Consider the following 27,267-nt stretch of genomic DNA (forward strand, 5'->3'; position numbering starts at 1 on the left):
ACCCAGTAGCACAGACAGACCCAGTAACACAGACAGACCCAGTAACACAGACAGACCCAGTAGCAGAGAGACCCAGTAGCAGAGAGACCCAGTAGCACAGACAGACCCAGTAGCACAGACAGACCCAGTAACACAGACAGACCCAGAAGCACAGACAGACCCAGAAGCACAGACAGACCCAGTAGCACAGACAGACCCAGTAGCACAGACAGGCCCAGTAGCACAGACAGACCCAGTAGCACAGACAGACCTAGTAACACAGACATACCTAGTAGTACAGACAGACCTAGTAACACAGACAGACCCAGTAGCACAGACAGACCCAGTAGCACAGACAGACCCAGTAGCAGAGAGACCCAGTAGCACAGACAGACCCAGTAGCAGAGAGACCCAGTAGCACAGACAGACCCAGTAGCAGAGACAGACCCAGTAGCACAGACAGACCCAGTAGCACAGACAGACCGAGTAGCACAGACAGACCCAGTAACACAGACAGACCCAGTAACACAGACAGACCCAGTAGCAGAGAGACCCAGTAGCAGAGAGACCCAGTAGCACAGACAGACCCAGTAGCACAGACAGACCCAGTAACACAGACAGACCCAGAAGCACAGACAGACCCAGAAGCACAGACAGACCCAGTAGCACAGACAGACCCAGTAGCACAGACAGACCCAGTAGCACAGACAGACCCAGTAGCACAGACAGACCTAGTAACACAGACATACCTAGTAGTACAGACAGACCTAGTAACACAGACAGACCCAGTAGCACAGACAGACCTAGTAGCACAGACAGACCTAGTAGCACATACAGACCCAGTAGCACAGACAGACCTAGTAGCACAGACAGACCCAGTAGCACAGACAGTCAGTAGCACAGACAGACCTAGTAACACAGACATACCTAGTAGCACAGACAGACCTAGTAACACAGACAGACCCAGTAGCACAGACATACCTAGTAGCACAGACAGACCCAGTAGCACAGACAGACCTAGTAACACAGACAGACATAGTAGCACAGACAGACCCAGTAGCACAGACAGACACAGTAGCTCAGACAGACACATTAGCACAGACAGACCAAATAGCACAGACAGACCCAGTAGCACAGACAGACCTAATAACACAGACATACCTAGTAACACATACAGACCCAGTAGCACAGACAGACATAGTAACACAGACAGACATAGTAGCACAGACAGACCCAGTAGCACAGACAGACACAGTAGCTCAGACAGACACATTAGCACAGACAGACCAAATAGCACAGACAGACCCAGTAACACATACAGACCTAGTAACACATACAGACCTAGTAACACATACAGACCTAGTAACACATACAGACCCAGTAGCACAGACAGACACAGTAGCTCAGACAGACACATTAGCACAGACAGACCAAATAGCACAGACAGACCCAGTAGCACAGACAGACCCAGTAGCACAGACAGACCCAGTAGCACAGACAGACCCAGTAGCACAGACAGACCTAGTAGCACAGACAGACCCAGTAGCACAGACAGACCCAGTAGCACAGACAGACCCAGTAGCACAGACAGACCTAGTAACACAGCCATACCCAGTAGCACAGACAGACCCAGTAGCACAGACAGACCTAGTAACACAGACAGACCCAGTAGCACAGACAGACCCAGTAGCACAGACAGACCTAGTAACACAGACATACCCAGTAGCACAGACAGACCCAGTAGCACAGACGGACCTAGTAACACAGACAGACCCAGTAGCACAGACAGACCCAGTAGCACAGACAGACCTAGTAACACAGACAGACCCAGTAGCACAGACAGACCCAGTAGCACAGACAGACCTAGTAACACAGACATACCCAGTAGCACAGACAGACCCAGTAGCACAGACAGACCTAGTAACACAGACAGACCCAGTAGCAGGGGAGGCAACGACAACTAGACTCTAATTTTATTGATTCAAACCATCTCTTTGCAAAAAACGAATGTTTTAATTCTTATAATTTTAGAACATTGGAAATAACACACATCTGTCAAGCAGAAAGGATAAGAGGAAAGCGAATCATCATAGTAGTTAAACTGAGGATGGTTCTCCTCACATGACTGCTGTTGGTAATTACACTGAGGATCTGCTATTCTAGCCACATTAATCACATGGGAATTCTAATTTAGTTGGTCTAATCAATTAAACACTCTGGCATTGTTTGCAGGCTTTGCAGTGGATACATAAACACTGCTAGGCTTTATTGAATTAATTTCCATTCCTTATGCAGTAATAAGGGAGCGTGACTAAGTAAGGACTATCTATTATTCCATCCAGGCTCCTGAGTTGACCTTTCTCCAGTTAGCTGTAATTCACCTGTCCATCCGACAGGGCTATTTCATCACCATCAACATCAATGTCAACTGCCTCCATCTTGCATAGTAAATAAATCAAAATAATGTATACATTAGAAGTCCATGAATGTCATACTGAGCTGTTGACTCAATTTGAAACCTATCTTTGTAAATGGTATTGTTGCCGGAGTGATGTAATGGTTTACTGGACCTGGACACACAGAGAGTGTGTCATCAGTTTTAGCATAGCACTACTCCCCTCCCTGTGACACACTGCCTAAGCCCTCTCCTTGAATCACTTCCAGGAAGTTGACATTAAAGCCCTTGTTTTATGAGTGCCCAATGTAGCTTGGCGTGGCATTACATCTCAAGACGTTTGTCAAGATGTTTTACACCCGTCATCAACACTAGGGGACGGGTGACACGAGTTGTGATGTAATGTGTTGGGGCCCGTAGAAGGGAGGTTCTGTGAAGAGGAATGATCTGCAGAGCGGAGGAGAACCAGACTTCTTTCTCAGGGAGCCTGTCTATCCGTCCGACTTCTTTGTAAATATCCTTTGCTATTCTGATGTTATTGTTTTTAAATATGGGATTCAACCTGTATGTATTGTGATTGCTGCAAAATGAGTTGCACCATTGAGGACATTGAGGTTTTCTGAATCTGAACGTGATGGAGGAAGGAGGGAGGGGGGAGGATGTGACAGGCATCACTAGTGCCCTGCACATGATGTACACTAAAATCCCCGTCAGGACTGCTGGCCTACCTGATAGAGTTCCAGTGTATGGCGAGGACAAACAGTAGCATTCCCTGAGCATGCATTTGGCTCAGGCGAGGTGCATAATCTGTTCAGAAGGCATAACTAGTTTAGAGGGCGTCCCACATTTTTTGGGAAAGGATCAACCACTTTTATGCAGTTTTTGTCTGTGGAAATAGATTTTTCACTGCTTCTGGAATGGGAAGCAGGAACCAGCAGAGTGTTCTCATTGTGTGTGTGAACTGAAAGGCTTGCTCCGTTAGTGGTGGTGGTTCTCTGGGCTAATGACAAACCACTTGTCTCATCAAGCCTATCTTGGATGGGCTGGTGAAATGCATGATGGGTCCTATGTGGAGTGCTCATGTGGCTAAGGCTGGAAGATTACCGCTCTGGTTGTGTCTAGTGACATCAGACGTTCAAATCACTGTTTCACGCGCCGTTTCACACCCAAAACATAGAAATCTGCAGAAATAGAGAGCTTGTCATACACTGCACCATTAAATGAAAACAATGCATGAATAGATTATCAAAATGAAAACAACACTGCAATGGCTGTGCTGCTCTGCAGACTTAGATATTCTAATCTAATTGTTCATTCATATGGCACTGACATACTGCAAGACCCCCTGTGTGCCGTCTGGTCTGCTGGGGCATGAGGAACATGCAAACATGTACACCACATCATGCATCAACACACATGAGTCTACTTCCTCCAAGGATCTCCACAGTGTGTGTGAGAGAGAGTGAGAGAACAGGAGAGAGAGCAGGAGGGTGAGAGTGAGGGAGCAGGAGACAGAGCAGGAGAACGAGTGAGAGAGCAGGAGAACGAGTGCATCAACATCAACACACATGCATCAACACACATGAGTCTACTTCCTCCAAGGATCTCCACAATGTGAGAGAGAGAGAGTGAGAGAGCAGGAGAGAGAGAGTGAGGGAGAAGGAGACAGAGCAGGAGAACGAGTGAGAGAGCAGGAGAACGAGTGCATCAACATCAACACACATGCATCAACACACATGAGTCTACTTCCTCCAAGGATCTCCACAATGTGAGAGAGAGAGAGTGAGAGAGAAGGAGAGAGAGCAGGAGGGTGAGAGAGCGAGAGAGAGAGAGAGAGAGAGAGATTTTGCCCTGTAGAGCTTGCGTTCCTCATAGTGTGTTGAGTATAGAGCCAGGCTAGAACAATGGTCCAGAGATCTGTCATTTTCACCAGCAGGACATCACTACTGCTGACTGAGTGATTAGCATACGAGACTAAATGCCTCTCCCCAGTTCCCTTTACTACTGTACACGGCTCCTTGGAGACCATACATACCCCGCTATGACTGAAATATTAATGGACTTCACTCCCCCATGCAATTAACCCATGATGGGTAGGTTCACGTCCCGCCTCCTTACAATCTGGGTCACATAGTTAGTAGTTGTAGCAGCACCTCAAGATCCTCCCCCTGTTAACTCTGCCTTACAACTCACTGTGTTATGTAATCCTCCTGCACTGTAGATTCCTCTGTCACGTTATAAAAAAGGGTTCTTTGGCTGTTCCCATAGGAGAACCCTTTTTGGTTCCAGGGAGAACGCTTTTTGGTTCCATGTAGAACCCTCTATGGAAATGGTACTACATGGAACCCAAAAGGGTTCTACCTGGAACCAAAAAGGGTTCTACAAAAGGTTCTCCTATGGGGACAGCCAAAGAACCCTTTTAAGTTCTAGATAGCACCTTTTGTTTTAAGAGTGTATTCCGGCAAGGAAAGTATCAGAGCGGGCAGAGACAGAGGTGCAAGTCTGATCTCCATCATAGAGAAGCATTAAGATTCTGCTTTATGCAAATGGCGGAAGAGGAGACACAGCACTAGGGTGTGTTGTAACATTATCAAGTGTGGGAAAGAGTACAGTGAGTTCTCACTGATATCCAATAGCCCCTTTACTTACCCCTGTCCTTTCTCCCCCTCAGATAAAGTTTGACAGTGACGGTGTGTGTGTGTGCTGTGAACTGCAGCACCAGAGCTCCAGCTGCAACAACCTAGGAGAGACGCTCAAACTGAACCCACTGAGCGACTGCGACACCATACGCCAACACCTCAAGGTGGGTGAAAGTGTGAGAGTGTGTGTGTGCATGTGCATGTGTGTGACTAGACAGGTATGTTACACCATTTCTTCTTTGATGTGTACTCTATAGCCTTGTTCTAAGGAAAGGATTCCCATTATGTTATGTTATCCATATAACTTGATCCTCCGAACTTCTTCAAGCTGAAATATTCTCCTACTCTGTACTGGTATATCTCGGTGTAATGAATAACAAGTCGTGGGAGCTTAGCTGATACACAGACAATGTAAAACACAAGTGGAAACTTATAGGCTCAGATGAGTAGAACAGGAAACTGAGAATGGCAACCGCATTTGTCTTCTAATCCACACATAGCTCTTAGTCATATTAATTGCATGGTTTGTCAGCTTGGCTTTGCCAGTTCGCTCAGTTCATGATCTCTGGAGATTATATAAACTGAAAAGCCTTCTGTCGGCATGGTGATCTATATGCAGCTGCATCTTTATTGGATTACAGTGTTCCAATGCTTTCATTTCATGCCACTGATTGATTATAAGACATTGATAACTAAATAAAAGTCCCTTTAAAATGAAGCATGGGTATGAAAGAGGACAGATCCAACCCTGTTAGTCATCATGATCATAGAGCATTAAAAAGATGTCAGAATGGACACTATAAAACTGTATTATGTGCTAAGGAAGTCAGATAGGGTGAGTTATGTCAGATGTCACATAAAGCAATGGCCATCATGGCTCTCCATTATCCTCTGTCTAGATATTAATATTAAGTAATACTGCTGCTGTCTGCCTCGAAACGTCCCTCCAATACACAGCCTAGATTGAAAAATTATACTTTACAAGTCAGTTACATGCGTAGAATGTATGTCACCACTTTGGCGTATCAATGTAGTTCACAGTTAACTACCCATTTCAAACCAGAACGTGTAAAAAACAGAAACGTTTTTTTCTGTAAAAACCAAAATAGGTTCATGTCCCAATAGATATTGTAATACTTATACTCCAGAGGTATTGGTTTCTGTAAGGGGTGCGTGACTGGCTGCAGGGAAGTCAGGCGCAGGAGAGCAGAACTGGTTAATAACCGGAGCAGTTTAATATGCAAAACCAACGGCACCCAGAACAACAAAATATGGGTACAAAATAACCCGTTGCGAACCAGTCAGAGTGCACAAGCACTTTACAACAAACAATTTCACACACAGACATGGGGGGAACAGAGGGTTAAATACATGACAAGTAATGAGGGAATGAAAACCAGGTGTGTGGGAAAACAAGACAAAACAAATGGAAAATGAAAGGTGGATCGGCGATGGCTAGAAGACCGGTGACGTCGACCGCCGAACACCGCCCGAACAAGGAGAGGAACTGACTTCGGCGTAAGTCGTGACAGTTTCATTCACAGTGCTTCAAATCACATGTTCCTCTTCCTGAATTTTAGCCTGTCATTGCCTAAAGCAATGAGTAATGAGTGTGGAACGAGGATTCAGTTAATTTGTGGATTCCTGAGTGAAGGCGGGGTGTGTAACCTTGGCAGTGGAGCTACTGACCCCAGCCTGACCCCAGCCTGGCTCCAGGTACGCAGGCAGGGCTGTTGTGTTCAGGGAGGTTCAACTCTGTATGAACACCTTATTAACAGCTTCCTTCAAGGTATTATTACAGTTGGTACCCTGACATGATTTACCATGTCAATATGCAAATGTTAGTCGCCAGGGAAAACACACACAAGTAATATTTCTTCTCACATCTGCAAGGCAGATGTATACAACACAGCTACAACACAAATGTGCTGTCTGTGTTTTAGGATCGCCCAAAATCCATGAAAATGGAACAATAATATGTAGTTGTATTTTTTGTTTATAAAGATATGATTTACAGTGTGTTGCCATAGCCCAAATGCCTGTGTTCAGACCTATATGTCCTGCATTGTGGCCAGTTTTCCTAATTTTCCTTGGTAGGAAAAGGCAGAGCTTTAATTACAAGAGAAGTGTTTTCACCTGTAAATTTTTCAATGATTCTCAATCCAATAAAATACAGGAAATACGTGGACGCGGCGGTCTAAGGCACTGCATCGACCCGGGTTCGTTCCCAGGTTGTGTCACAACCAGCCGTGACCGGGAGTCCCATAGGGCGACGCACAATTGGCCCAGCTTCGTCCGGGTTAGGGGAAGGTTTGGCCGGGAGGACATTACTTGACTCATCGCGCTCTAGTGACTCCTTGTGGCGGGCCAGGCGCCTGCAGGCTGACTTCGGTCGTCAGTTGAACGGCGTTATGTTATCCATATAACTTGATCCTCCGAACTTCTTCAAGCTGAAATATTCTCCTACTCTGTACTGGTATATCTCGGTGTAATGAATAACAAGTCGTGGGAGCTTAGCTGATACACAGACAATGTAAAACACAAGTGGAAACTTATAGGCTCAGATGAGTAGAACAGGAAACTGAGAATGGCAACCGCATTTGTCTTCTAATCCACACATAGCTCTTAGTCATATTAATTGCATGGTTTGTCAGCTTGGCTTTGCCAGTTCGCTCAGTTCATGATCTCTGGAGATTATATAAACTGAAAAGCCTTCTGTCGGCATGGTGATCTATATGCAGCTGCATCTTTATTGGATTACAGTGTTCCAATGCTTTCATTTCATGCCACTGATTGATTATAAGACATTGATAACTAAATAAAAGTCCCTTTAAAATGAAGCATGGGTATGAAAGAGGACAGATCCAACCCTGTTAGTCATCATGATCATAGAGCATTAAAAAGATGTCAGAATGGACACTATAAAACTGTATTATGTGCTAAGGAAGTCAGATAGGGTGAGTTATGTCAGATGTCACATAAAGCAATGGCCATCATGGCTCTCCATTATCCTCTGTCTAGATATTAATATTAAGTAATACTGCTGCTGTCTGCCTCGAAACGTCCCTCCAATACACAGCCTAGATTGAAAAATTATACTTTACAAGTCAGTTACATGCGTAGAATGTATGTCACCACTTTGGCGTATCAATGTAGTTCACAGTTAACTACCCATTTCAAACCAGAACGTGTAAAAAACAGAAACGTTTTTTTCTGTAAAAACCAAAATAGGTTCATGTCCCAATAGATATTGTAATACTTATACTCCAGAGGTATTGGTTTCTGTAAGGGGTGCGTGACTGGCTGCAGGGAAGTCAGGCGCAGGAGAGCAGAACTGGTTAATAACCGGAGCAGTTTAATATGCAAAACCAACGGCACCCAGAACAACAAAATATGGGTACAAAATAACCCGTTGCGAACCAGTCAGAGTGCACAAGCACTTTACAACAAACAATTTCACACACAGACATGGGGGGAACAGAGGGTTAAATACATGACAAGTAATGAGGGAATGAAAACCAGGTGTGTGGGAAAACAAGACAAAACAAATGGAAAATGAAAGGTGGATCGGCGATGGCTAGAAGACCGGTGACGTCGACCGCCGAACACCGCCCGAACAAGGAGAGGAACTGACTTCGGCGTAAGTCGTGACAGTTTCATTCACAGTGCTTCAAATCACATGTTCCTCTTCCTGAATTTTAGCCTGTCATTGCCTAAAGCAATGAGTAATGAGTGTGGAACGAGGATTCAGTTAATTTGTGGATTCCTGAGTGAAGGCGGGGTGTGTAACCTTGGCAGTGGAGCTACTGACCCCAGCCTGACCCCAGCCTGGCTCCAGGTACGCAGGCAGGGCTGTTGTGTTCAGGGAGGTTCAACTCTGTATGAACACCTTATTAACAGCTTCCTTCAAGGTATTATTACAGTTGGTACCCTGACATGATTTACCATGTCAATATGCAAATGTTAGTCGCCAGGGAAAACACACACAAGTAATATTTCTTCTCACATCTGCAAGGCAGATGTATACAACACAGCTACAACACAAATGTGCTGTCTGTGTTTTAGGATCGCCCAAAATCCATGAAAATGGAACAATAATATGTAGTTGTATTTTTTGTTTATAAAGATATGATTTACAGTGTGTTGCCATAGCCCAAATGCCTGTGTTCAGACCTATATGTCCTGCATTGTGGCCAGTTTTCCTAATTTTCCTTGGTAGGAAAAGGCAGAGCTTTAATTACAAGAGAAGTGTTTTCACCTGTAAATTTTTCAATGATTCTCAATCCAATAAAATACAGGAAATACGTGGACGCAGCGGTCAAAGGCACTGCATCGACCCGGGTTCGTTCCCAGGTTGTGTCACAACCAGCCGTGACCGGGAGTCCCATAGGGCGACGCACAATTGGCCCAGCTTCGTCCGGGTTAGGGGAAGGTTTGGCCGGGAGGACATTACTTGACTCATCGCGCTCTAGTGACTCCTTGTGGCGGGCCAGGCGCCTGCAGGCTGACTTCGGTCGTCAGTTGAACGGCGTTATGTTATCCATATAACTTGATCCTCCGAACTTCTTCAAGCTGAAATATTCTCCTACTCTGTACTGGTATATCTCGGTGTAATGAATAACAAGTCGTGGGAGCTTAGCTGATACACAGACAATGTAAAACACAAGTGGAAACTTATAGGCTCAGATGAGTAGAACAGGAAACTGAGAATGGCAACCGCATTTGTCTTCTAATCCACACATAGCTCTTAGTCATATTAATTGCATGGTTTGTCAGCTTGGCTTTGCCAGTTCGCTCAGTTCATGATCTCTGGAGATTATATAAACTGAAAAGCCTTCTGTCGGCATGGTGATCTATATGCAGCTGCATCTTTATTGGATTACAGTGTTCCAATGCTTTCATTTCATGCCACTGATTGATTATAAGACATTGATAACTAAATAAAAGTCCCTTTAAAATGAAGCATGGGTATGAAAGAGGACAGATCCAACCCTGTTAGTCATCATGATCATAGAGCATTAAAAAGATGTCAGAATGGACACTATAAAACTGTATTATGTGCTAAGGAAGTCAGATAGGGTGAGTTATGTCAGATGTCACATAAAGCAATGGCCATCATGGCTCTCCATTATCCTCTGTCTAGATATTAATATTAAGTAATACTGCTGCTGTCTGCCTCGAAACGTCCCTCCAATACACAGCCTAGATTGAAAAATTATACTTTACAAGTCAGTTACATGCGTAGAATGTATGTCACCACTTTGGCGTATCAATGTAGTTCACAGTTAACTACCCATTTCAAACCAGAACGTGTAAAAAACAGAAACGTTTTTTTCTGTAAAAACCAAAATAGGTTCATGTCCCAATAGATATTGTAATACTTATACTCCAGAGGTATTGGTTTCTGTAAGGGGTGCGTGACTGGCTGCAGGGAAGTCAGGCGCAGGAGAGCAGAACTGGTTAATAACCGGAGCAGTTTAATATGCAAAACCAACGGCACCCAGAACAACAAAATATGGGTACAAAATAACCCGTTGCGAACCAGTCAGAGTGCACAAGCACTTTACAACAAACAATTTCACACACAGACATGGGGGGAACAGAGGGTTAAATACATGACAAGTAATGAGGGAATGAAAACCAGGTGTGTGGGAAAACAAGACAAAACAAATGGAAAATGAAAGGTGGATCGGCGATGGCTAGAAGACCGGTGACGTCGACCGCCGAACACCGCCCGAACAAGGAGAGGAACTGACTTCGGCGTAAGTCGTGACAGTTTCATTCACAGTGCTTCAAATCACATGTTCCTCTTCCTGAATTTTAGCCTGTCATTGCCTAAAGCAATGAGTAATGAGTGTGGAACGAGGATTCAGTTAATTTGTGGATTCCTGAGTGAAGGCGGGGTGTGTAACCTTGGCAGTGGAGCTACTGACCCCAGCCTGACCCCAGCCTGGCTCCAGGTACGCAGGCAGGGCTGTTGTGTTCAGGGAGGTTCAACTCTGTATGAACACCTTATTAACAGCTTCCTTCAAGGTATTATTACAGTTGGTACCCTGACATGATTTACCATGTCAATATGCAAATGTTAGTCGCCAGGGAAAACACACACAAGTAATATTTCTTCTCACATCTGCAAGGCAGATGTATACAACACAGCTACAACACAAATGTGCTGTCTGTGTTTTAGGATCGCCCAAAATCCATGAAAATGGAACAATAATATGTAGTTGTATTTTTTGTTTATAAAGATATGATTTACAGTGTGTTGCCATAGCCCAAATGCCTGTGTTCAGACCTATATGTCCTGCATTGTGGCCAGTTTTCCTAATTTTCCTTGGTAGGAAAAGGCAGAGCTTTAATTACAAGAGAAGTGTTTTCACCTGTAAATTTTTCAATGATTCTCAATCCAATAAAATACAGGAAATACGTGGACGCAGCGGTCTAAGGCACTGCATCGACCCGGGTTCGTTCCCAGGTTGTGTCACAACCAGCCGTGACCGGGAGTCCCATAGGGCGACGCACAATTGGCCCAGCTTCGTCCGGGTTAGGGGAAGGTTTGGCCGGGAGGACATTACTTGACTCATCGCGCTCTAGTGACTCCTTGTGGCGGGCCAGGCGCCTGCAGGCTGACTTCGGTCGTCAGTTGAACGGCGTTTCCTCCGACATTGGTGCAACTGGCTTCTGGGTTAAGCTGGCGGTTAAGGAGTGCGGTTTGGCAGGTCATGTTTCGGAGGACGCATGACTCGACCTTCGCCTCTCCCGGGCCAGTTGCAGCGATGAATATCACAAAATTGGAGAGAAAAATGGGATAAAATACAAAACACAAAAAAATTATAATAATACAGTGAATTCAGGTATGTTGCACTTAGAAACACTTACAAGTCATTATATTTAATATAGCCCATGACTCATGAAGGCTATTTTTATTCTTTGCTTTATGAATGTACGATTTAATGTAAATGTATAAGCTATGCATACGTATCTTTCTTCACAAAGCAACAGCATGATTTCGCACAGCAACAAAACAGCAATAACATTCTACCAGAAACTCCACAAAACATAACATTGGGATTTTCAAAACTTGAATTCCAATCTATACTTTTTATTTCACATTCTGCTTTTGATGAGACTGGACAATGTCATGTACAGTACATATTCAATGCCTAGATCTCAGTCTATTTTTCTCTCTCTCCTTGAAATTGTAAGTGAAGCTCAATAATTATTTATTTGGCATCATCTTCTCTCTATTCCTTTCCCCCGGAGTGAGCCATTGAACTCACCATTGATGCCAGTTTGTTTGGTAGATTGGATGCACAAGGTGATGCAACACTGCAAAGAGAACTGAATAATGAAATAGGCTAAACTGAATGAGGACATGGGTCTCCTGTGACTCCCAGTATCTGGATTGGGTTTGTGTGACTAGCAAGGCGTGGAACAGGAACGTATCCCAAAAAGAGGAGGAGAAATCAGCTGTGTCAACACCTCAAACAAGATATAATGCAAAGGAAAATAAACAAAATGTCTCCTCTTTGAAAAGAGTTACTATGCATGTTTATACTGAAGTACCAATCTCCATGTATTATTCACCTCTCTAAGTACACAGGAGCATCTCTGCCAAGCTAGCACTTTGTTCCCAAGTGTCAAATAAAGTGTCTGAGTCAGAACTAATAACATGATCCTGTATGCGTGTTAGGGATTGATCATATTAGGCCAGACAGGGAAGTGATAGAACATTGTTGAAGGCCAGAAGTGACAGATCTGCCTCTTGTTTGACTTATAGGTCTGTCTACTCTGCTTGTCAAATCTCTCTCCAAAGCTACAATGACACTATGCCATACTGTGGTACTAGTATGTACAGTGAATATCACTAGGAAATAATACTGTGTTCCAAACAAACATTGTTCATCCATAATAGCTCTCTATTGTCCGTTTGAAAATGTAAACATAGTATTTAGAATGAGAGTAAAATACCATGGCAATTTGTGGTCCTCACTGTGGTTAGCTCAGGCTGTGCATTTCTCCCTATTCAGTATCGACATGATCAGAATGCCAGAAGATTGCTATTGAAGAAGCACTGTATGGGTTAGGACATTTACCGGCTTATTATTTCACCTTGAAGTCTAGCCAAGTATCAAAGAAAAGCAACATGGAATGAAATCAAGAGCCTATTTTCAGGTTGCATGGGGTTCAATTTCACTAGTATGCATATTTATTCTTGCTGAGAATTCAATAAATCAGCTTATGTCAGTGCATAACCTTGGAACACAGACACCTCTTCAGGGGGCTATTATCACCTTACCTAGAGACTAGGAAGAGAGATGGTTCCCTCTTGATCCGTGCTCATTTACAATGGCGCTACTATTGTTAAGCTGTGTTGAAGAACTCCACATACCAACCTTATAGAAGATTGCTTTCGGGACAGGAGTTTTTCTTGACCATGCAACCTGAACAGAAAAACTCTGGGCTTTAAGCTTGCAGTCCTATTATATCACGCCTCAACAGTAGAAGGCACTGTTCATGGTCTTAGTTGGTTACCATGGTCCATGGTGGTGATGAGATGTCCTATTATATCACACCTCAACAGTAGAAGGCACTGTTCATGGTCTTAGTTGGTTACCATGGTCCGTGGTGCTGATGAGATGTCCTATTATATCACACCTCAACAGTAGAAGACACTGTTCATGGTCTTAGTTGGTTACCATGGTCCGTGGTGCTGATGAGATGTCCTATTATATCACACCTCAACAGTAGAAGGCACTGTTCATGGTCTTAGTTGGTTACCATGGTCCATGGTGCTGATGAGATGTCCTATTATATCACACCTCAACAGTAGAAGGCACTGTTCATGGTCTTAGTTGGTTACCATGGTCCGTGGTGCTGATGAGATGTCCTATTATATCACACCTCAACAGTAGAAGACACTGTTCATGGTCTTAGTTGGTTACCATGGTCCGTGGTGCTGATGAGATGTCCTATTATATCACGCCTCAACAGTAGAAGACACTGTTCATGGTCTTAGTTGGTTACCATGGTCTGTGGTGGTGATGAGATGTCCTATTATATTACACCTCAACAGTAGAAGGCACTGTTCATGGTCTTAGTTGGTTACCATGGTCCGTGGTGGTGATGAGATGTCCTATTATATCACACCTCAACAGTAGAAGGCACTGTTCATGGTCTTAGTTGGTTACCATGGTCCGTGGTGGTGATGAGATGTCCTATTATATCACACCTCAACAGTAGAAGGCACTGTTCATGGTCTTAGTTGGTTACCATGGTCCGTGGTGGTGATGAGATGTCCTATTATATCACACCTCAACAGTAGAAGACACTGTTCATGGTCTTAGTTGGTTACCATGGTCCGTGGTGGTGATGAGATGTCCTATTATATCACACCTCAACAGTAGAAGGCACTGTTCATGGTCTTAGTTGGTTACCATGGTCCGTGGTGGTGATGAGATGTCCTATTATATCACACCTCAACAGTAGAAGACACTGTTCATGGTCTTAGTTGGTTACCATGGTCCATGGTGGTGATGAGATGTCCTATTATATCACACCTCAACAGTAGAAGACACTGTTCATGGTCTTAGTTGGTTACCATGGTCCGTGGTGGTGATGAGATGTCCTATTATATCACGCCTCAACAGTAGAAGGCACTGTTCATGGTCTTAGTTGGTTACCATGGTCCGTGGTGGTGATGAGATGTCCTATTATATCACGCCTCAACAGTAGAAGGCACTGTTCATGGTCTTAGTTGGTTACCATGGTCCGTGGTGGTGATGAGATGTCCTATTATATCACACCTCAACAGTAGAAGACACTGTTCATGGTCTTGGTTGGTTACCATGGTCTGTGGTGGTGATGAGATGTCCTATTATATTACACCTCAACAGTAGAAGGCACTGTTCATGGTCTTGGTTGGTTACCATGGTCCATGGTGGTGATGAGATGTCCTATTATATTACACCTCAACAGTAGAAGACACTGTTCATGGTCTTAGTTGGTTACCATGGTCCGTGGTGGTGATGAGATGTCCTATTATATCACACCTCAACAGTAGAAGGCACTGTTCATGGTCTTAGTTGGTTACCATGGTCCATGGTGCTGATAAGACGTTCTATTTCACATTATTCCTCTCGCCTGTCAGTCTCCAGAGAGACTTTAAGCTGCCTGCTCATCACACAATGTGTTTCTCAAAGGGACTGACTGAGAAAGGATCTGTTTCACAGACTCGGGACCTCACCTGCCAAATGTAGGCTGCATCTGTGAAAGGCTGTGTGAGTCTCGAGCTCTCTGGTCGCAAGAACACCAAGGTTATCAGAGATTTCACCTGGCATATCAATGGGAATCCATTGCTATAACCTCAACCATTTTCAACATCGGTTGCCTCCCAATGGTGAACACATGTCAAAATAAAAAGAGAGCTTGGGCAAATGTCAAACTCACACAATTTCTTTAATGACCAGTGTGGGTGTTTCATTTCTTTCTAGACTGTTCCTGTGGTTGTAAGCAATGCTGCTGACTGGGGTTTCAAAGCAGCCAGTCTGGGCTGCATTTAGCTAGTTGTCTGTAAACAGGCTTTTATGACATGAAGTGTCAGGGCCGGCAGGGATTCATATTGCTTCATTCCCACATGGTTTAATGAGTGGGAGAGGATGGAGCTGCAGGAAATGCAGTGCTGAGCTATGAGGGTTGGATCATTCTCAGATTTAAGGGGCGATTTTCTGCTGTTATGATGTACTGTATCCTTCCTCTGCAGTGCTCCCCTGCTAGCTAGTCCCTGCTGTGCTGTGTCGCCTTGGTAATGACATCACCATTGTCTGTGTCACCTTCAGTCCCTCTCTCATTCATTTGTTCCCTCTATATATTTATCTCCTCTCGTGTTCTCATGCTGTAATATTTGCTTAGCTTTCCTCACTGTGGCTCAAATGTGACTCCCTCTCCCTTCTCTCTACCTCTCCCCCTTCCCTCTCTCCCTCTGCCTGGGTCCTGTAGGAGCTCCTGTTTAGTGTGTGCGCCCTGAATGTCATCTCCACCATCGTCTGTGCCCTGGCCACTGCCATGTGCTGCATGCAGATGGTCTCCACTGATGTGCTACAGATCGTAAGTAGTGTGACAGAGAACACAATGGACACTTTGTCTCTGACTGTCTGACCTGGACTCAATGAGACTGATCTATAGCCTTATGGAGAGCAGCTCTGAACCATCATGAAAGGTAAACAGACTTGGCCTTCTAATGCTGGCTTCATAATTCTCCCACTCAGATGGCGGTAGTAGTATCAGTAGTATTGTAGTACCATACAGATTTGGAATAAATTGTCTTCAGTCTGACCAGCTTTTAAAAATATATATATATTTCACCTTTATTTAACCAGGTAGGCTAGTTGAGAACAAGTTCTCATTTACAACTGCGACCTGGTCAAGATAAAATAAAGCAGTGCGACACAAACAACAACACAGAGTTACACATGGAATAAACAAACATACAGTCAATAATACAATAGAAAAAGTCTATATACAGTGTGTGCAAATGAGGTAGGAAAAGGGAGGTAAGGCAATAAATAGGCCATAGTGGCTAAATAATTACAATATAGCAATTAAACACTGGAGTGATAGATGTGCAGAAGATGAGTGTGCAAGTAGAGGTACTGGGGTGCAAAGGAGCAAAATAAATAACAGTATGGGGATGAGGTAATTGGATAGGCTGTTTACAGATGGGCAGCTGCACCAGGTGCAGTGATCTGTGAGCTGCTCAGACAGCTGGTGCTTAAAGTTAGTGAAGGAGATATGAGTCTCCAGCGTCAGGGATTTTTACAGTTCGTTCCAGTTATTTGCAGCAGAGAACTGGAAGGAAAGGCGGCCAAAGGAGGAATTGGCTTTGGGGGTGACCAGTGAAATCTACCTGCTGGAGCGCGTGCTACGGGTGGGTGCTGCTATGGTGACCAGTGAGCTCAGATAAGGCGGGGCTTTACCAAGCAAAGACTTATAGATGACCTGGAGCCAGTGGGTTTGGCGACGAATATGTAGCGAGGGCCAGTCAACGAGCGCATACAGGTCGCAGTGGTGGGTAGTATATGGGGCTTTGGTGACAAAACGGATGGCACTGTGATAGACTGCATCCAATTTGCTGAGTAGTGTTGGAGGCTATTTTGCAAACGACATCGCCGAAGTCAAGGATCGGTAAGATAGTCAGTTTTACTAGGGTATGTTTGGCAGCATGAATGAAGGAGGCTTTGATAATGCTTAGATAATGTCAACACACATCACGAAGAGCACCCATCCCAGAACAATTCAGAACCTCCACATCACGATAAAAACCACAGAGGATTTGAAGAAACCAATTAAAGGGGAAATAATGATTCTTCTCCCTCGCTGCAGTTGGTAATATGTTCACCTTAAAAGGCATGCTGTCCTTAAAACGACCCTCTCGCATTACAAGGGAAACAATGACTGTGCCCAAAACCTAAATGCTTTGCTGTCATCAGGGAAATCAATATGGCGGGGTGCTCCCTCTGCCCTTCAGAGCAATGCTCTCAGCCCATTTAGAATGACTTTCCCAGATGATTGGTGGGCCGTAGCGCCCTGATAGCCACCATTAAAACATAGCGATACTAGTGATACCAGCGGAGTTTGCCTGCACCCCTTTAATATCTCTGGGCAATTTTTTACAGGGGAGAAATAAACTTGCGGGAGCATAAAGTTTTAACATTGTATACGAGAAGGCTTTGTACAGTTTATGAGCTGAGCAGTATATTGTGAGGCCTCCTGGATGGGTATATGGCAGATAAGCCCTGGGTGGGAGATTGATAGAGCTGAATTATATTAGTGAGGCAGGAGTTTGGGGCTGGAGCCTGGGCAGATGCAGGGGCTGGGACTGCCTGGCGCTGATGCAGATGTAGGGGTTAGCAATGGGACTGGTGCAGGGGCTAGAGTGGAGGCTGCCAGTAGAGGATTCGTTTCATCTCAGAGCACAGGGTGGCAATGCAAGACATCACTAGTGATCCCAGCTACACAGTCACCGCACAGGCACAATGAGCTACAGGACCATAAGCTTAAGAGCAGGACAATATGTTTGATTTTGCACCTGGTTCAGTTTCTTCATCTTTTGTGGCTAGAAGAAAATGCAAAAACAATACTTTTTGTAACCTAAAATGATACAGGTCACAGTCATTTAGTTGGTAAGAGCAAGGTTTTACTATTCAGTCAGAATTTCAATGAGAGCTTTTCATGTCTTTGTCCTTGACTGATAATGAATATATCTATGTAAACTTTCTATGCTCTTCTTGTATGACACATGATTGATGGCAGACGCAAAGTATAGTGTACTCTCCATGCGTTGTGTTTTAAAATAATAAATCACTTCGGCCAGTGGTCCCAGTTGAGCATTATTTATTTCTGCTGTGGTTAAATGGGAAACAGCACGTTAGTTGTGCAGGACTTAACAGTGATGATGGCTGTCGATGGCAAAATCCCTCGCATCACATTTTCATACTGGGAAGACCAAAATACAAAAATACAATACAAAATATAACATGTGTAAATACCTGTGGTTAAATGGGAAACAGCACGTTAGTTGTGCAGGACTTAACAGTGATGATGGCTGTCGATGGCAAAATCTGTAGCATGAAGACAACTGTGTTAGCCGTGGCTTATGTGACCATGACATCGGTGTATGCTAGCTAACACAATTATTTACAGCAATCATATGCCAAAGCACATCCCAGAAAGCCCCTCAATCCCTAACAGGTACCATATAACCACACATGTATAAAATCAGTAACGTACAGCAAATTTGTACACATTGTAAAATAGAAAATAGAAAACAGTATTCAGAACGTGACCTACCCCTCGCATCACATTTTCATACTGGGAAGACCTGACGTTCGCGATCTCCCCCTATCTGCAAGCGGGGCCAATCACAACACCCCTTATTGTCATCAGAGTTGAACTAACCAATAAGAATGCTTGAACAGCAGGATGAGGGGACGTTGACCCACTTATTCTGGACATGCCCTAAATTACATGCTTACTGGGCTCTCATTTTTGATTACTTATCTAAGGCCTTTGATAGAGTTCTAGCCCCAGACCCATTGATCGCTCTGTTTGGTACAGTTGATGGGAATAACCAGGAAGGGAAAGCTGTCTCTCTGTGTACTCTATTAGCCAAAAGGCTCATATTGCAATTTTGGAAATTGGAGACTGTACCTACCTTTGAAATGTGGTTACGGGATTTAGGGAATGTAATACATATGGAAAAGATTCGATACAACACCTCCAATAGAAGTCCATTGTTTTACAAAATATGGCAGCCGATACTGGATAAATGGTCTAGCCCCGCTTCATAACTGGGCTGACGATCTGCTGCTACTCTGTGCTGTACTCCACTCAATATTTATTTTTGGCTGAACTACACTGCTTGTAATGACTATATGCTGTCTTCTTATACATGTACCACCTAATAGGATTTTGTTTTATTTTGTGTATGTGTGAGTTAACTTTTGTTTTGTCCTCTAAACTGGCCATCCCATTCAACAGTACAATGAATGTCATTGTTTGTATTGCTGTCTTTTTTACTTTATTTTTATTGGAAAATAATAAACATATTATAAAAAAAAAAAAGAAAAAAAAGAATGCTTGAACATCAAATACACATTTCTTTAGAGGCAAGTGGAAACATAACCAACCCTGTTACATTCTCCCCTGCTGAATTACACTTGCATACTACAAAGAAACTAAATGAGGTATGCAATACCTTGCAATACATATGTCACCAAATATTCCAGTGCAAAGACTATTCTCTAAAGAGAATTAGGGGAATTCAAAGACCCCGTAGGAAAACATGCCTGTTACATGTTCAGTACACTCAGTGACAATAAGAACCTCAGACAGAAAAAAAAAAAAAACCTTGGCCTACATGACCCCTGACCCATTACCTCTATAGGGTCTCTTGAAAGTTAAAAGTAAAAAAAAAAAAAAATGTGGCTATAGACTTGGATTCTAATCCTACACCCACACAGGTACTCTAATGAATTCTGTATGAAAAACCCTCTGTGTCTGCATAGTCTCAATGAGTCTCACTGGGCGTTTCCTAACTCGACCAGCCCCTGACCTGACAGTCCTAACAGAGTTATCATTACGTTTAACCTGTTCAACTACCACCACCATTGGTGGGTCACTGTCCACAGTCGATGGGTAGTCAAGGTCAAGGGTTCTGTGACTGTTGCTGGAACTTGTGGCATCTTCAGAATGCCTTTCTTCCTCAGAGGGTTCGGACATTTCTTCTCCAAAGGTTACCTCTGACATGCTTGTGCCACCAGTGGCACCCTCAGACGCCAGTGGCCCATCTTCCAGCACATCTAGGGTCTCTTTTTCAGAGGGCTCCGACTGTGTTTCCTCCGAGGTCTGTTCTGATACCCACACACTAGTCCTCTCACCGATGTCCATTTCTGGTATATCATTCATGGATGAGTCCTCCATCTCCTCACTCGGATCCTCACGGTCTCCCGTATTAGGTGTCTCTAAGGCAGTGTCAGGGAGAGGCAAAAAGTTTACAGGCATTATCAGATTACGGTGGACCGTTTTCTCCTGGCCAGTCGACATGTTCTGTATCTTGAAGATGTGGATGTCACTATTCTTCTCCGTAACAATATAGAGGTTGTTCTCCCAGCGATCCGCCAGCTTCCTCTTTCCACGTTCACCCTTATTCGCCAGCAGCACCCGATCACCGACCTCCACTGGAGCTCCTCTGATCTTCCTGTTGTAGAGGCCCGCATGCCTCTTCAGCTGTTTGGTTGCCGACAACTGTACAGTCTCCATGGCCTCCCTCAGGTCTCTCGTCAGGGACTTGACGTACTCATCATAGTCTACAACATTTGAGTCTTGTAGCACCGTACCAAGCATCATGTCGACAGGCAGACGTGGGGTTCTCCCAAACATCAACTGGAAAGGGGCGTGGCCCGTGGTTTCATGGACTGTACAGTTGTAGGCGAAGGTCAACGACTTCAGCTTCTGGGGCCACCTGTGCTTCGCTCTCGTAGGTAAAGCCCTGATCATGTTTCCCAGCGTTCTATTGAACCTTTCGACTCCCCCGTTCCCCATCGGATGGTAGGGAGTTGTGTGCGACTTCTGGACTCCTGCAGCGCTCAACAACTCAGCAATCAATTTACTTTCAAAGTTGGCCCCTTGGTCGGAGTGGATACGACGAGGAAAACCATACACACAGAAGATGTTGTTCCACAGCTGAAGGGCCACCGCTTTAGCTGATTGGTTCGGACACAAGAAGGCATGGGCCATCTTAGTAAAATGATCAGTGACGACCAGAACATCCAAGGACTTGTTGCTGGAGTCTTCAGCAGACCAGAAGTCCACACACACCAACTCGAGGGGCTCAGTCGTGATGATGTTCTCCAGTGGAGCTCTGGCCTCTGGCTCGGGGGCCTTACTGAACACACACCTCTTGCAGGTCTTGACATACTCTCTCACATCCGATTCCAGACCATGCCAGAAGAACCTCTGTCTCGTCAAGTACAACGTCCGCTGTTGCCCCTGATGACCGGCTTCATCGTGGACACCCTTCAAAACTGTCGCCCTCATTGAGGTGGGTACTACATACTGGTACGTCTTCCTCTTTGACAGCAAACTTTTGGTAACGCGATATAGTACACCCATTTTCAGAGTGAGCTTCTCCCAGGTCTTCAGAATCCGTAGAGCCTCGATTGGTTCATGGCCACGTTCCCTCCTAGAAGGTCTACGGCCCCTGTCCACGTAGAATACAACTCTGGCGAGTGCATCATCCTGGCGCTGCTTTGATATCAGGTCGTCACGGGACAGCACTCTCACATCTGACATCTCAGATGGCACCAGTGACTGAGTGAGCTGAGGCAGTAGCAGCGCACAGTTCTGTAGACCAGCCTCCTCTTGCGACCTCAGGACTGCTGACACCGCTTCCTTTGACAGTGAACCAGGAGAAGGATAGGAGGTAGTTTGGCAGTCCATGACAATTTCACAGGCATCTGCCTCAATTGACGGTGAGCAGCTTTCGAGGTCGAATGGGTGGTTCGACCAGCGGAACACATCTTGCACCTTCTCAGCATGTACTCCCGCAGCTTCTTCCAGCAAGGCCTTGTATGGAACCCTTGTGATGCGGTGGAGAGCGCTCGGCTGCACAAATGGCTGTCTACTGAGTGCATCAGCAATGACATTTTTGGGACCGGGGATGTACTTTATGTCAAACTCGAATGGAGCGAGTTTAGCAACCCATCTCTGTTCACAGGCGTCCAATTTGGGCTTGGACAGGATGTATGTTAATGGGTTGTTGTCTGTCCATACAGTAAAAGGCTTGCCCCTTAGCCAATGACTAAACTTCTCACAGACTGCCCAGCGTAAAGCAAAAAACTCTAACCTATGGGCAGGATACTTTGACTGTGCATAAGTAAGAGATTTGCTAGCGAATGCTACGGGCCTGGCTGCAGACCCATCCTCTGGCACTTGGGAGAGGACAGCACCTAATCCATTACTAGATGCGTCTACAGACAGCAAGAAAGGTCTACTAAAATCAGGGTGGGCTAGCATGACCTGATCGAGGAGAGCTTGTTTCAACTGACTAAAGGCCTGTTTGCACTCACCAGTCCAGTCTGCTGCTGTGAGTTTCCTATGTATTCTTCTTTTCCTCTTTCCTTTCCCATGGCGTGGTGCCTTCGTCCCAGTTGTCAGCCCATGCAGCGGCTTAGCGATGGTGGAGCACCCCTCAATGAACTGCTGGTAATAGACTATCATTCCGAGAAAGGACCGAATCTTCCCCTGGGAGGGAACGTCCGTGTTATCCTCCATGAGATCCTTCTCTGTCATCCCTGCAATAGCCTTCACTTTTTCCGGGTCTGTGGCCACACCTCCTTCACTGATGACATGCCCCAAGAACCGCACTGACCTCTTCATGAAATGGCATTTCTTTGGAGCCAATTTCAGATTATGGGCCTTGAGACGCTCAAAAACTGACTCCAAGCGTTGCAATCCAAGTTCTTCAGTCGGGGCAAAAACCAGCACATCGTCCAGGTAGCATAGAAGGCTAGAAAAATTTTGATCCCCAAAAATGCTCAACATCATCCTCATGAATGTAGCTGGGCTGTTGCACAGTCCTTGTGGAAGACGGTTATATTCATATAACCCAAAAGGAGAAGTGAAGGCTGTAAACTTCTTGTCGTCTTCATGCACCTCCACATTGTAGTAGCCTGAGGTCAAATCCATTGTAGAGAAGAAGGCATTGCCACCCAGGGCCGCCAGAGCATCAGCTTGGTGAGGTAGAGGGTGAGCATCCTTTACGGTGCGAGCATTGAGCCATCGGAAGTCTGTACACAGTCTCAGATCGCCAGACTTCTTCCAGACCAGCACGAGCGGGGAGGCATACTCACTGCTGTATTTCCTGATTATCTCTCGCTCTTCCATCTCATCCAAGGCCTGCCTGAGCTTGTCATAATGGTTAGGGGAGAGCCTACGGTAAGGTAGCCTAAAAGGCTTAGTGTCACTGAGTCTGATGCGATGGACATATCCAGTAGCCTTCCCGCAATCTAGTTTGTTCCGGGAGAAGATACACTCGTAGCGGGCTATTAGCTGAACTAGCCGGGCCTTACACTGTTGCGACAACTGAGTGGACTCAATGTCAATGTCACCTAGCCCTAACTCGTGCAACACCTCACTTGTCACTCTGTGCGGTTTTACGGCACTGTCAACGGTCAAGCTATCTCCACTACCATTGTCAAAGTCTTGATTGGCATCCATTTTGTGTACCTGCTGCACCAGGGGGACCGGTTCGACAGTGGGCCCACCTATGTAGTCAGTGTCAAAGTCCTCTAATGCCATGCAAGGAAAAACATCCGCTATCTTGGCATTGCGTCTCACTGTTACTGGCTTTGGTGAGGGATTGATAACTTTGACAGGGACCCAGCCATCGCTCCACAACGTCGCTACTGTTCTCCCCACTAGAATGTTTTTCGGTCTTGAGCGCGCCCTCGTAGGCTCAATAACGACAGCACTGCCCGCAGATACATTTTGAGGCGTACACAACCGGCCCCAGACTAAATGTTCCTGCATGGGCTCCAATGTGACCGCCCGCTTCAGCCTTACCGTGCCCACTCTTTCCGGCACTTCTGTCCCTTTCCATCTCTCTACATTAGCCAGCAGACGGAACAGTTTGTCATCTCCATTGTGTTCAGATGATGACATCTTCTCCCAGAAGTCACCGGTCGTCTTCAGCTCCCTGATGAGGTGTTTTATCACGTTGCTGCCTAGGATGAGCTCATCACGTTGGCCATCCACTACTAGAACAGGGACAGAGAGGCTGCTGCCATACACAGACAGATTCAATTCACACACAACTACAGGCTTGGTCTTCAACCCCCCGCAGCCAACCAACACCACTTCAGTCGGACTGAGGGAGCCACTCTTGAGCACACCTGCTTTCTCAAGGCGTGGCACCACTGTAGAGCTCAATGTGCATGCCATAGAACCGCTGTCAATCATAGCGCTCACCTCTATAACATCCCCCAGTAACACACTAGTATAGAAGAGTTCATCGTTGTGGAGCACTCTCTGTGTATTTTGCATAATGACTTTTTCGTTCGACTTGACTTCATCACAAACACTTGAATATATTGACTCCAAATCTACAACACTATCGAATTGGGGCACCTCACAAGGCCCAGCACTTCCCCCTACCCAGTGCGGGCCAGCTAGTTTTCCTGCCGCTGTGTCGTGTTGCTGTTTGATGGAGCGACGGGAGTTACCGATGAAGTGCGAGGACATTCCCGACGTGTGTGCCCAGCCTGATAACAGAGGAAGCATAGGTGGTTAGAATAACAATGATCCATTGTGCTGTGATTCGCATCCCCACACACTTTGCATTGCAAAGGCGGGTTCTCCCTTCTGGGCTTCCTCTGGAAACGTTTATTATAGCCGCCTACAGGTTGCAGAGGCCTCTGCTCCAAGACCCGTTCAAGCATGTCCATCACACGATCCAATGCCTCGGATGAGCCATTTGTGGGCTGCTGCAAGGGGTCCGGGCAGTTTGCAACAGCCGACACTGGCCTACTTACTTCCTGCGTCAGTGTGGTGACCAGTGGGGCCAGCCGCAAGGGACTTGGAGCCTTACACTTCCTCTGGTACTCCTCCAGCCTGCCATGGACCTCCGCAGCCGTCCACTCATGCAATGGTTTGCACATGAATATCAATGACAGCTCTGGGTTCGGACAGTGCTTGATGAACATGACAGTCAGAACACGTGATGGATTGTCTAGCTCCTTGTTCTGCCTCTTCAAACAGTCCTCTGCCACCTCTATGGCTCTGTTCAGTCTGATCCAGTAATCAAATGGAGTCTCACCTTCCACTGGCAACGTAGAATAAACATCAGCTAGGGGCATGTCAGAGTTGATTGTGTCGCTAAAGTGATGCTTCAGAATGTCAAAAACCGGTCTAGGGCCCTGGCTTAAGTCAACTGGGTTACTGCGTAGGCTTACTCTTACCACGTCACGTGCCCGCCCTGTCAGCTTACCCAAAACTTCATCTGACCTCTCCTGCCCACCATAGCCCTTCTTCTGCATGTACACTAACATAGTCTCCTCCCATTCATGCACTGTGCATTCCTCTGAACCATCCCCCCTGAAACACGCTGGTTCCCTGACATCATTTTTCACCACTACATTTAGACTAGAGCTGGCCCCAACCTTGGTACCACCAACATAATCAACCTTCTGTCCCACCCCATCTCCCATAGCCTTTGATTCCAAACAAGAGGCAATATTTTCACCTATTGAGTAACCTATCTGCTTAACAATGTCTGCCAGGAAATCCATAGAAACATCCTCCTTCCTAGGATTAGGTGAAACTGGCTCAAATGCACTGAGTTGAGGTAGCTCTAAATCATGTGGAAGGTGCACACTTGCCTGCGTAGTTGGCCTGGCCAGAGGTGTGGAAGTAACTGGAGAAATAGATGCCCCCCTACCCACTGGCAGTGAAGGGTTAAACATGAAAACTCCCCTACCTCTCCCAAAACTTTCAATTTTTAAAATATATATATATATTTTTTTTTGTAAATATTAAGTGCCCCAAAAAAATAAAAATGAAAATTATCACAATCAATATGAACACTTCTATAAAATCAGCTTGAACATAATGCACTCAAAATAAAAGTTCAGTAGTGGTTGTCTAACAAGGCCAAGAATCAACACAGAAAAGTAACAAGAAACGCCTTAATAAATAGTTGTCGCCACCGTGTGGTAGAAAATGGCATCACCCTCACGTTAATTGGCTTCCGAAGGTCACTAGCGTAACCGCACAATTACATCACTAAATAATCATAACATCAACACACACAAATAATAAAAAGTATATTATATTCCCCACTCACTCATGCTACCAGGAGCTCCCTGAGAACTCCACTTGCGCAGAATGCAAAACCTAGACCTTAGGCGTGTATCAGCAACCACAGTACTTCTTGAAGCCGGGTCTCCGATCCCTCCACGTGACGTCCAGCAAGACAAGAAGACGAGTCACGGCACCAGTGTAACAGATGTATAGTGTACTCTCCATGCGTTGTGTTTTAAAATAATAAATCACTTCGGCCAGTGGTCCCAGTTGAGCATTATTTATTTCTGCTGTGGTTAAATGGGAAACAGCACGTTAGTTGTGCAGGACTTAACAGTGATGATGGCTGTCGATGGCAAAATCCCTCGCATCACATTTTCATACTGGGAAGACCAAAATACAAAAATACAATACAAAATATAACATGTGTAAATACCTGTGGTTAAATGGGAAACAGCACGTTAGTTGTGCAGGACTTAACAGTGATGATGGCTGTCGATGGCAAAATCTGTAGCATGAAGACAACTGTGTTAGCCGTGGCTTATGTGACCATGACATCGGTGTATGCTAGCTAACACAATTATTTACAGCAATCATATGCCAAAGCACATCCCAGAAAGCCCCTCAATCCCTAACAGGTACCATATAACCACACATGTATAAAATCAGTAACGTACAGCAAATTTGTACACATTGTAAAATAGAAAATAGAAAACAGTATTCAGAACGTGACCTACCCCTCGCATCACATTTTCATACTGGGAAGACCTGACGTTCGCGATCTCCCCCTATCTGCAAGCGGGGCCAATCACAACACCCCTTATTGTCATCAGAGTTGAACTAACCAATAAGAATGCTTGAACATCAAATACACATTTCTTTAGAGGCAAGTGGAAA

The 27,267-nt window shown here is 45.2% G+C and overlaps 1 protein-coding gene across 2 annotated transcripts in view; it reads left to right on the forward strand.

Moving 5' to 3' along the window:
• The window catches only part of LOC139575970 (protein ENTREP2-like), a 164,121-nt gene that overhangs the window by 121,002 nt on the left and 15,852 nt on the right, over positions 1-27,267 (forward strand). The window contains exons 4-5 of one of the 2 annotated variants that reach the window (XM_071401497.1): positions 5,046-5,177; positions 16,012-16,119. In XM_071401497.1, coding sequence (XP_071257598.1) covers positions 5,046-5,177; positions 16,012-16,119 — 240 coding nt within the window. The remainder of the gene's footprint in view (positions 1-5,045; positions 5,178-16,011; positions 16,120-27,267) is intronic. The other variant, XM_071401498.1, reaches the window with a different exon arrangement.

The sequence above is a fragment of the Salvelinus alpinus genome, chromosome 5 (genome assembly GCF_045679555.1).
Source record: "Salvelinus alpinus chromosome 5, SLU_Salpinus.1, whole genome shotgun sequence".
Classification (NCBI taxonomy): Eukaryota; Metazoa; Chordata; class Actinopteri; order Salmoniformes; family Salmonidae; genus Salvelinus; species Salvelinus alpinus.